This window comes from Protomyctophum parallelum, assembly GCF_964188405.1.
Source record: "Protomyctophum parallelum genome assembly, chromosome: 20".
In the NCBI taxonomy this organism is placed as follows: domain Eukaryota; kingdom Metazoa; phylum Chordata; class Actinopteri; order Myctophiformes; family Myctophidae; genus Protomyctophum; species Protomyctophum parallelum.
Window position 1 is genome coordinate 15798592 of NC_139718.1, and position 12079 is coordinate 15810670.

Genomic DNA, 12079 nt, shown 5'->3' on the forward strand with positions numbered 1-12079 from the left:
ACACCATACTGTAGACAACCAATATAATTTATAAGGCAACATTTCCCAAATTTCATCATGCTTTAAGTAGCATGTGACAATTGTGACATGTCAAACTAGGGCGTTTTCATGATTCTGAATCCATTCCAAGCATTAGTTTTGCATAAAAAAACACTCCTTGGCCTAAATGTGCTGACCTCATCACTTTTGTGCTGACCTCATCACATTTGTGATGACAGCTATGGCCGTTTTTTGGCCAAGGAGTGTTTGTCGTGCAAAACAAATGCTTGGAATGGATTATGAATCATGAAAACCCCCTGGTTTGACATGTCACAATTGTCACATGCTACTTAAAGCATGATGAAATTTGGGACATTTTGCCTTATAGGCCTATTGGTTGTCTATGGTGTGGTATACAAAAATGGCCATAACCTTTTTTCGCAAAGTTTTCGGCAGAGCAGGCCTCTCATTCTGTGGACCTTAATGACCAAATGATTAGAGAAAACATAAATAAGTATGGCATGACATCACAGGTTAATCCTTATCCGTTGAGCTTTTGGGCCTGTGGCTCCCCAGCTATAAACTGAACAACCAGTAGAGAGAACCATACTAGAGCTCCACATGTTCTTTGTACATCAGTGCTATTATACTAAGCATCTCAACAGTCTCTAAAGAACCGCTACAGAACTGCTGAAGAACCAATATATTTATTTGTGTGGCTCATGAGGGAATATATAGACTGACCCCCTTTTCAACCACATCTAACAAGACAACAATATTACAGATGATGAATTTGTGAAGAGCTGCATGAGATAAGAAACATCTAATAATCAAAATAATGTAAAATGGAAAATGTATTTGTCTTATCATGAATGACTTTGAGTTTGCAGAAATGGCAAAGAAACGGAACTTGGAAAGTCACGTTCCGACAATGAACCACCAGCTGACAATGAACTGAAAAGGAACTGAAATCTCCATGTGCGTGTCATACATGACTGGCCACACCCCATCCACCCCTTTTAAACTGCACATTTGAAAACATTTCTGATAAAGGTTGTTCGGGTGGATACAAGTAACTCCTCCATCTGAAACCAATTGGAAACATTTACACAAGTTGATCAGGTAAGGAGATTTGCCATCATATTAATATCAGTAATCCTAATCTAGGATTAGGTTTGCCTTTTTTATTTTGATAACTATTCTTGGATGTGGTTATGAAATTGCATCTTGTTTAAATACTTAGTGTTTATATAGCCTACTGTAGTTTTCTGCGCCAGATCAGACTGTCAAAGGTGGGAAGGCGTCAATGTGTGTTATAATTTGGGACAATTCAATTCATTATTTGTGGCACTTTTTGCAAAACGTCCCTGCCTGCAAACTTTGGAAGTCAGTAAGCCAAGAATAGAAAATGAAATATCTGACTGATATAATACATCTTAAGCAGATGTATAGTGTGTGTGAGTTTTGGACAAATCTGTAGGAAATAGTACCAAAAGTGGTGTAAAAGGGTGTAAAATCTAGTCAGGCACAAACGGATGGGGCGAGTTGTGTCATGATCCTATGAATCCTGGGGAAACATTTTAGTCTGTGCGACCTACATTTCAAGAGTTATAGGTATATGACAACTATACAACGTCTGCGTCACACGCTGCCCTGAAAAGGCTGATTCTTACTACTTGTCCTACTCTGAGTCTGTGTGCAAAGTTTCACGCAGATCACTCCAGCGGTGCCAGATATTAGCTGTTCACAGACGGACTCGCAGATCTTTAGCACCCACCCTGATGGAGATCATTATAGTTTGTCTACAAAAACCAGCAAATTTACTTATCAACCAAAACATTATTAAACAAGGAGTAAATGGTTAAAAGCAGGATATTTCTGGTTTAATATTGCTCATATATTAAATTGGCGGTCATTCTCACCTTGACAAACAACTTTCTCTCTTCCCTTTACAGTCACATTTATCAACAATGTCAGTGAGGACAGAACATTATCTGGGTTCCTCCCAGGACTCTGACAGCCAGCTAGAAGCCAACCTGGAGAGTGCCGACCCAGAGCTGTGCATCAGGCTGCTGCAGGTCCCTTCTGTGGCCAACTACTCTGGGGTGAGGTGTCGCCTGGAGGGCAGTGACCAGACATGGATGGTCCAGTTCCTGGAGCTGAGCGGTCTGGACCTCCTGTTGGAGGCACTGGACCGTTTCTCTGGTCGGGGATGCTCTCGCTTTGCAGACCCTGACCTTCAGCTGACCTGCGTCACCTGTGTGCGAGCGGTCATGAACTCCTCAGCAGGCATCCACTTCATAGTGGAAAATGAGGGCTACATCCGCAAGCTCACCCAAGGTTGGTCCATGACTGCATCTGTTGAGCAAATTGCAAATACAGTAACAGGCCTTGTCATTATTATTATTGTTATTATTACCCGTAAGACGCCCTGAGGGCGAGAAGTGTACACGCATCCGCCTGGGTGACAGCAGACTGCTGGGCGAGCACTGGCACTTTGGCATGGGGGGGGGGTCAGATCAACATTATGGAATGAATTCTGTACTGGCCATATATGGAGTGTGTCTTGAGTCTTGAGTGTACAGGGTTTGATGAGGTCAGATGAACATATGGAATGTCAGAACAGATAGGACGGTTGGGGAAGGATCAACATATGGAATGTCAGAACAGGTCAGCCCCATATATGGAGATCTAAGGGTTTGAGGTTTGAGGTCAGAAGGACGGAAGATGCAGGTTTTCATAGTGTAAATTGCCTAGGATGATTCAAGGGTGGGGATAGATGGTGCTTTGCCTGCTTTGGGTTGTAGGGCAAGGAATGGGTGCAGGCATGGAGGTACATTTTGTACTTTGTAAAAGTTTGAAAATGTAAATAGACGTACAAAAGATAATAACGACAATGAGAAACAGAAAACCTAAAGCAGGTTGGTACTGTATGGTATGGTGCCACTGTGAGGCCAAATTATTTGAATTTATTGAAGAATGAAGGGTACGATATGTTGTGGTTCATTAAACAGATGGGACCATATTAGTGACGTGTACCTGTGATGCTCCACAGCCTTAGACACGTCCAACACTATGGTGAAGAAGCAGGTGTTTGAGCTGCTAGCTGCCCTGAGCATGTTCTCCTCAGATGGTTACCACCTGGCTCTGGATGCGCTCGACCATTACATGGTAAGTAGTCCGGCCACCTGCAGAGGAGTCAACAGCTTTTACACTTCAAATGTCTCTTTCACTGTCTCTTTCTTGACTACAACATTTGTGTGACCGATAAAAGGTTTATTGCTGCCCTCTAGTGTTGGACTATGTTAAGTCAGTCTCACTTCTCCACATGGATATTAAATTCATAAGGTGTCTGATTGTTCTCCTCAGGGTGTGAAGACCCAGCAGTATCGCTTCAGTGTGATCATGAATGAGATGCAGGCCACAGACAACGTGCCTTACATGGTCACCCTGCTCAGCGTTATCAATGCCCTCGTCTTTGGGACAGACGACCTCTGGGAGAGAGATAAGATGAGAAAGGAGTTCATCGGTAGGTTGTGGCACCAGTTTATTGTCACCTTCCTTCCCTGTTGAGCTGCTGCTGCAATCTAGTCCCTCAACCATCAGTATCTGGCAACAAGGTCACGCTGTGGTGAATTCTTAATGCAAAAGGCATTCTCCTGTGGTGAAAATCCATGTGACCGCAGAGGAATACATCTGTCACTGGTTCTGTCTAAGAATAGATCTGATGGCCCCGTTCTCAATTAGGTTTCAAAACACCAACCTCACGTTTCCAGTAATGCATCTTTGTGGCCACTGGCCACATGAACAATGACAAACTCTCTATATCCACCATGGAAATGGATGGACAGCATGCCAATCATTTTTCTCAAACACAAAAACATAACCTGTATATTTGCCTGAAGTAGGAAGAATTTTATCTGAGGTTTATAGACATGATTATATCCTTGCAAAGCCATTCAAAGAAATATCACTACCTGTACAATCTTGTAATTGGCCCCTCCCATTTATTACTTATCAAACTCAGAAATGTTATTCATTTATTTATTTTTCATTGTCTTGCAGGGCTGCAATTTCTTGATATGCTGCTCAAATTTACGTAAGTATTCTCTCTGTGTTGGTTAAATCACTATTTCTATCGCAATACATTTCATTGAATTTATCATGTATAAATTAAAAGATTACTTTTTAGACAGATATTCACTGCAATCTGTTTATTGTTGTTTAGACAACGGAAAGTTTGAGAAAATGTTCCCAAGTTGCTTTATTTTTATCTCAGCTCCTCTGAGCTCTGAAGCCTCCAAATGCCCAGCTGTAATCTATGCTTTCCTGGCTTTCAGTGACAAAAAGGATAAAGACTTAATTATTCAATGTGAAGCTTTTAAAGAGGCCAAGGCTAAGGATGAGGACGAGCTGTTAAGGATCTATGGAGACAAGGAGGTAATATTGTCATGGCCGTATCAAAATCGGGGTATTAATATCATTAACTAATAAAACAGCACATAGATTCAGTGACAGTTTAATTTAGCTTGTAATGACCCAGGGATGGTTTGTGTGTGAGTGTGGGCCTCAACCATGCTTATAGCTTCCCTGGTAGTGGTACTCATGCTCTCAGAGTCGACTGTCCTCCTTTATTCAACTCTATAGGGTGTCACTTTGTTTAGCTTTCAGTTTTAACACTGAAGATGTGGAGAAAAACTTAAACACAAACATTGTATCCAACAGGGGGAATAGGAAATCCAAATTCTCTTTCTCTTTTCTATAGACATATGCCTACTGTGTAGATTATAGTTTCTGTAAATCTCCTCACATGTGTGTGTCTTCCCTGTTCATTTGTTACCCTCTGACCAACTAGGCTCAGCCAAAATCCCACCATGAGATGTTAATCTAAACTAGCCAATGGTAACTTGATTTGACCATGACATTATTTAACTCAAGTGAGGTCGGAAAACACCACAGGTAAACACAGAGAGCATGTCACTTTATGACATGTGTGAAATTGAATCAGCTGTGTTTGCCCACCACCGATAAGGTTTACATTATTGCATATTTACTGCTATTGGCATGATCCTCTTAATAAGCCTTCCATCCTACAGACGTTGCTGCATCTGGAGCCTAATCACTGTGACATCTGGCAGGCCCTGGAGGCTCCGGATAACAGAGCCATCCTGCTGGCCCAAGACTGTGAGTTTACACATGCATTTTAGATGAATACAAACAGAAACCAGATTTGTATGTCTGTTCAATTTGTGTTTTTGTCGAGTAAAGTCATGGGTCATGAGGTGTTCTAATGTGGTTCACAGTGAATATATATTGGCTATTAATCACATGGTAGTGAGACAATGATCTTACATTGTAATGTAAGACCAAAATAGTCCCTGTGTGAACGTCAACGTCATTGAGAGGGGAAAGTCGTTTTTACATTTGGTTTCTCTATGCCTTGCTTTTGGCCGGTTCCAGCTCAGATGGAATCCTCTGAGAAGATCAGGCAACGCTTGCTGTTTTTCTCCAAAGGCAAGAGTGAGGCAGGTCATGATGAGGTTCACGGCCAGCTGGTCAGGAAGACCATTCAGACAGAGCAGGTGGATGGACCTCCACCTCCACCCCCACTTCCAGGGGCCTGCCCAACAAGCTCTTGCCCAACAAAGGCAGGTCGACGCCCGGACAAAAAGATGAAGAAGTTCAACTGGCAAATGATTCCTACCATTTCTAGTGAGAGCAGGAAAGGAACCCTGTGCATTTTCTAAGATTAATTTTGAAATACTGTCAGGCCGCAGGCCGGATTGGACACTAGATGCACCGAAATCTTTACTGCAGTTTGGACATTATTGGAATTGCCTCCATCAGGCGAGGGAGACAACGGATATAGAAGTTAAAGGAACAATTCACCCATTGTCAGCCTTATCTTCAATTAATTGGTCCTCACTAAAGCGCATTATAAGATGGCAACATTTCTGTCTACTCACTCTGCATCTCACTGCTAGGCATGTTTCTGAACCCAGGACACAGAGCAAGTAGACAGAAATGGTACCATCTTATAATAAGCATTCGTGAGGCCCAATTATATGACGATGGTCCTTTAGGGATTGTATAGCTTTAAAAACAGATTTAAAATGAAAATTATATACCGGTAATCAACAGTAGATTAATGCATTAAGAAAATAATCACTAGTTGCAGCCCTGGAGTGTGATATGAAAGGAATCTGTATGAATCTATGAGAACATAAGCAGTTCTTCTCTTTGCACCTGGACACAGATCACTCCATGTGGGCGTTGGCTGAGAAGGTCCCTCCCCCTCTGCAGCCTGACTACAGCAGCATCGAGGAGCTGTTCTGTTTCCCAGTGAAAGAGCACAAAGACAGGGGGGCAGCTCCTCCGGTCAAGAAGGAGTCTAAAAAGGTAGTCAACACGCAATGCAGCGCCAATTTCAAAATGTGGAGTAATCAGTGATATGCTCTAAATATCTTCCCTTCATCCTTTTCTCCTAGACTTTCATTGATGATTTCACGAAAAACTTGAAACTGAACATATTTCTGAAGCAGTTCAAATGGTGAGATATTTTCCCAGTATTCCTTACGTCACCATGTTGTTCTGTCCCTAGCTGAGTATTTCGCTGCCCTTCTCCACCCAGCTCAAGTGAAGACTTGGTAGCTATGATCCAGAATGGGAATCGGAACCAGTTTGACGTGGAGATGCTTAAAGAGCTTCAAAAACTCCTTCCAGAACAACAGGAGGTTGGCACTACGAGCATGTTTGCATAACTTGGACAAAACATTCTCATCCATAATTTATTTTGCATTAACAAGTCAAATTGTGAATCACTTCTGCTTAAATGTAGATTGAAGAGCTGAAGTCATTTCAAGGAGAGAAAGACAATTTGGCTAATGTAGACCGCTTCTATGTCTCACTTCTCGCTGTCCCATGGTAAATATTCTTAATTTTCATCCATCTGTCTTAAATTGAACTATTGTTTTCGTGCCTGTGGTCATCATCAGATGCATTTCCCTTCTTGCCTCTCCAGGTATGAGTTAAGAATTGATTGTATGCTCATGTGTGAAGAAACAGATTCAGTGATAGAGATGTTCAAACCTAAAGTCCAACTGGTGGAGGAAGCCTGCCAGTGTAAGTCAACAGTATTCTCTAATCATGTCATCATACATTTTCCATTGCTAACATCATGTTCACACTAAACCCCCTCTGTCTATCATTAATAAATTATGAAAAATGTGAATTGAAAATTCAAGTCTGGAATCACCGTTTGAACATAAGCAATATACACAACCTATATTTTCACAGCCCTCATGGACAGCAATCTCTTGCCCAGTTTCTGCAGGCTTATCCTGGATGTGGGAAACTTCCTGAACTATGTAAGAAGTGCTCAATTAGATTTACTGACATTTCAACTGTGATCGTGATCTTAATATGATATCTGTCTACATCTAGGAAAGTCAAAAAAAGAATGCGGAAGGGTTCAAGCTCAGCTCTCTGCTCAAGCTCACTGAGACCAAAGCCAATGAGAGTGGCATCACACTGCTACATCACATCCTGGAGGTACATGATTCTTCAGAAACCCTACTCGCCAAAAATGTGTTAAAAATTAAACAACACATTTGCCTTTTTGACCATAATCCTACATCATTCTATTGTGAGGACAAAATCTGTCATTAGTCATGCAACTTCCCGATGTCTTCTGTGTGTTGAGGGTTCTGTGCCTTTCACAGGCACTAGAAATCTTTGCCAGCCTACGTAAAATTCAGCATTTACATAGATATACTGTATGCCAGTGCTCACGAACGAAAATATTTCCACTTATATACTTGTCTTATTGTACAGAAAGTGGAGCAAAACCATCCAAAACTGTTGGAACTGCAAGATGATATTGAGAAATGTGAAGAAGCAGCGGGGTAACCTACTTTCCAGCTACTCAGTTTATGTTTTAATTTTCTCAGTTTGTGGATCTGTAATTGTGATTAAAAAGTAACTGTGCCACAATTGTATTCAGAGTTAAGCTGGAGTCTATCCAATCAGAGGCTAGTGACTCACAGAAAGGCCCTAAAGAGCCTAGTATAAAGGGAATAATTAGTGCCTTACTAAAACGACTGGAGGACACGGCCAAGAAGGTCTCCAACTCTGAAGAAGATGTGACAGAACAATATGAAAAAGTCATTGAGGTAAGTACAGATTTTCTCCACATTCCCTCCGTGGAGAGAATTCCACAATAAAAAAAGCCATGGGAATCCTCATGTTTCCCAAACGTCCCTTTCCTCTCCACTAGGGAAGCCTGCAGGCATGCAGAGATTTAGAGAAGAAGTTCTTGGAGATTGACAAAAAGAAACTTGAGCTGGCTGTGTACCTCTGTGAAGATGTTCATCAGCTCTCCCTGGAGGAGCTCTTTGGAACTATGAGGACTTTCCGGAGACTCTTCATCAAGGCCTTGAAGGTTAGCAAGCTTGCATGTGCCAACCCATTGTTGTGATACTGTTCATTTCTGTAGCAAAGTTCAACAAGACACTTCAAAGTGCTTTATACAAAACATTAATTGCAAAAGAAACAAATAAAAGAGCAGAGCAAGAAATTTATCAATAACCTCAATAAAAGGCCACAAAAACATGAAGGTCTTCAGCTTTGATATAAAGCAATTTGTTCCACATACAGTACGTGCATAAAAAAGCTGAAAGCTGTTTCTTCACATTTAGTGTTGACTCTGGGTTCAGAAAGAAGACAATGTGAGAGCTTTGGATGGTTCACAATCATCAGTGTATAGAAAGTGATTTCAGTGATTACATCATGTTTATTCTCCCACGCCCAGGAAAACAAAACCAGAATAAAACAAGCAGACAAGGTGGAGAAGAGAAATAAACAACTGACAGAAAGACCGCACGGAGAGAATTTAAAAATAAGTGAGCGCTCTCTCTCTCTCTCTCTCTCTCTCTCTCTCTCTCACTCACTCACTCACTCTCACTCACTCACTCACTCACTCTCTCTCTCTGTGTCTCTCTGTTGTCCTTGCACTGCTCCGCACGGGAAACAAATACATTCATTTGAATTAAAGTATTTATCTTAATCCCTCTGCCCTCTGTCCCCATCAGTTAAAAGAGGCATCCTGCCACAAAACGATCGCATCATCGACCATCTCTGGGCAGGTCTCAGGAAGGGTGTCCCCCTGAGTATGACACGTCCCGGGTGTGATTTGGAAAGACTCCTCTCTAGTGATACTGGCCCATCTGGTAAGGACAAGAGCTCGTGGCTTCCATCCACAACTCCTAGCTTCACAAACTGAACTGTAAAGCCTGTATGCGTCAACAATGTATTTATGTTTTCAGTTGAAAATGCATTCTTATGGGGTGGCCTAGTGGTCCACATGCCACATATAGGCTCTGGCCTGACAGCGTGTTGCTTGTTCGAGTCCCGTTCATGACAACCTTTGCTGCATGCATGTCTCTCCCCCTCTCTCCCTCTTTCCTGTCCGTCTTCATTGTAACTATCAATAAAGGCACAAAAGCTAAAAAAAAAAGAATCATGAAAATAAATAAATGCATTGTTATTTTGTAGCAGAATCATAAATTAGGCGTTAGAGTTACAATCCTTACATTTTATGTCTATTCTATTTTATGTCTCTTCTGGTGGAGACAGATAATTGCAACAATGAACTAGAAATGCACTGTCGAGGTGCAGACTTGCGCCTTGCACACACGTAGGCCATACATGGCCTACTTATGCGCAAGCAGAGCGCGCAAGTACTGCTACTAACTATAATGTCTATTACAACTGCTGTTCTAAATCCTTTAGACCCGTTATTGACCTTATACATACCTTGAAGCATACCTTAGTTACGTCACCATCAACAGCCGATAAGAGAACACCATTCTTAACGTCATGCTTACATGTATAGGCCTACATGTATACATACGTGCGGTACGTACGGTACATTACCTTTTACCCACCCAACATTGAAACATATCTTAATTACGTCACCATCAACAGCCAATTATAACCATGCATCAATTATACATACCACTTACTGTACTTGCGCGCTCTGCTTGCGCAAGTAACTACAATAAAGCGGCACATCTAGGGTTATTGTATTAACATACTCTACCATATAAAGTAGCCTAGATTGGTTAAAACTACTATCTGTCATTGTGGGAATCCCTGTGGCTGCTGTGCTGTAGACATGGATGAAGAGGAGGGTGATGAAGGCACTTTAAAGGAAATGGTGGAGGAAGCAGTTCCTGTAGAACAGAAGGAGGCTACAGAAGAACAGGATGTAGTTGTGAGCAGGGCACCCTCAGACCCCAAAGGCAATGATACAGCAGTCGGTAAGATCACATTTGTAATGCTAGTCTCTTCTTGGTGTGTTTTATACAGAAGTCCTTTATTGGTTTTGTTTTTTCATTGCATTTTATTTTATGCATTTGTATTTTACATTTGCTGTACACATTATTATACACTGATTGGTGTTTTTGTGGAATCAGTGTGCCGAAAACAGTTTTGTTTGCTATCAAATGTATGTTTATATATAAAACCCTCACCACACTTGAGTCAACTAATTTCATGTTGTCTTTTCCATTTTGTCTCTCTGAAACACAAGGTGACAGTGGAGACTGCTGCTGCTGCATGTTACTGTGAGGTAGGTCATGCAGTGGCCAGTGGTGGAAAAGGTATACTCACATTCTTTACTTAAGTAAAAGTATCAATACTGCTATTTAGAAATACCCTGTTACAAGTAAAAGTCCGGATTTCAAGTAGGCCTACAAAAGTATTGGTATCAAAATGTGCTTAAAGTACCAAAAGTGTATACAATTTATTAAAAGAATCTTTGAGAATAGCACATCTAAAGCTCACAATGAGTTGTATCGTGAGTCGCGATGCATTGTGAGCTTGTAGATTGGCTATTTTCAAATGGCCAAAATGTATATCAGCCTGAAGTGGTTACTGTAGGTTTTCTAATAATAATAAAAATCTACAAAGTAACTAGTAGGTTTTCAAATAATTGTAGTAGTTAAAGTAGTAAAAGTACAATGTTTTCCTCTCAGATGTAGTGGAGTAGAAGTAAAAGTACTGACAATTGGAAATACTCCAGTAAAGTAAAAAAAAAAATAAGCCATATAGGTCATTATGTGTCTTACTCTGCGTTGTGCTAAAAAAAAAAAGGACCCCCCCAAGGAACCCAGGGGGTACTTGCTGGACCCCACTTTGAGAACTGTACTGGTCTACTGGTGTGTGGATTCCATTTATTTTCATATTGTTTAACACAAGCAGCTTCAATTGACATATATTTTGACTGCATGGACTAACCTGAAGATGAGTACCACAAATAAACTGCTTTTTACTGGTGTAAAATGTATCTAAGTCAAACTTCATGTTTTCTTACAGAGTTTTTCAACTTGAACTGAAGAATTCAAGAGGGTTGTCTTTTTTGTGCTTTGTCAGTTTTCTGTGCCCTTATTTTGTAACCACATAGGCTACAGTAAATGGGACTGTTTAATCTACTAACAATATGCAGTCATGTGCTCCCTGAAAAAATAATCTGGCTCCACTGAAAAATATATAGGCCCTAATATGAAATATAACGTTATTTTAACTTAATATTAATTAAAATAATTAAGCAAGCAATATTTGTTTGATTTTACATGGAACTCTAAAGGTGTTGATTTTTTTTAATTGAAAATGTTGACCTTTATACATTCTATATATTTCATTCTATTATTATTATTATGAAAAAGGAACACAGAGGAGTGCTGGTATTTATGAATTATCATACCAAAGAAATATAACTCTTAATAAAATGTATTATATGTATATGAATTATTTAATGTAAACAAATTATTGCTATAATAGGTTGAATATATTTCGATTTTTGCTTCATATGTGATATTTTAATATGGCTGATTCTAAATAAAATAAAATAAAACGTATCAATATATTTTTATATTAAAATAGACTAATACGATGTGGCACACCAGTTGCTCTTTCTATTTCTATTATAACAAATTGTGATGTTTTAATATGTCAATAAAAAGTGAGTTTATGATGAACTGATCATTTTGTTGGCATCCCTTTTAGCATTTTGTGGTTATCTAGTAGTAGCATATGGACG

The 12079-nt window shown here is 40.2% G+C and overlaps 1 protein-coding gene across 1 annotated transcript; it reads left to right on the forward strand.

Moving 5' to 3' along the window:
• Positions 1 to 1949: 1949 nt before the first annotated feature.
• On the forward strand, positions 1950 to 11615 carry LOC310877665 (inverted formin-2-like; the record flags this gene model as incomplete). The annotated part of the gene is made up of 22 exons (XM_083791616.1): positions 1950 to 2319; positions 3035 to 3150; positions 3349 to 3508; positions 4045 to 4078; positions 4320 to 4419; positions 5076 to 5163; positions 5440 to 5691; positions 6236 to 6378; positions 6468 to 6529; positions 6611 to 6713; positions 6818 to 6903; positions 7001 to 7101; positions 7276 to 7346; positions 7423 to 7530; positions 7813 to 7883; positions 7982 to 8150; positions 8255 to 8419; positions 8789 to 8879; positions 9069 to 9206; positions 10152 to 10298; positions 10571 to 10609; positions 11356 to 11615. 21 exons carry the CDS (start codon positions 1950 to 1952, stop codon positions 10606 to 10608), a joined length of 2613 nt encoding a protein of 870 aa, XP_083647742.1. The 3' UTR covers position 10609; positions 11356 to 11615.
• Positions 11616 to 12079: the final 464 nt, after the last annotated feature.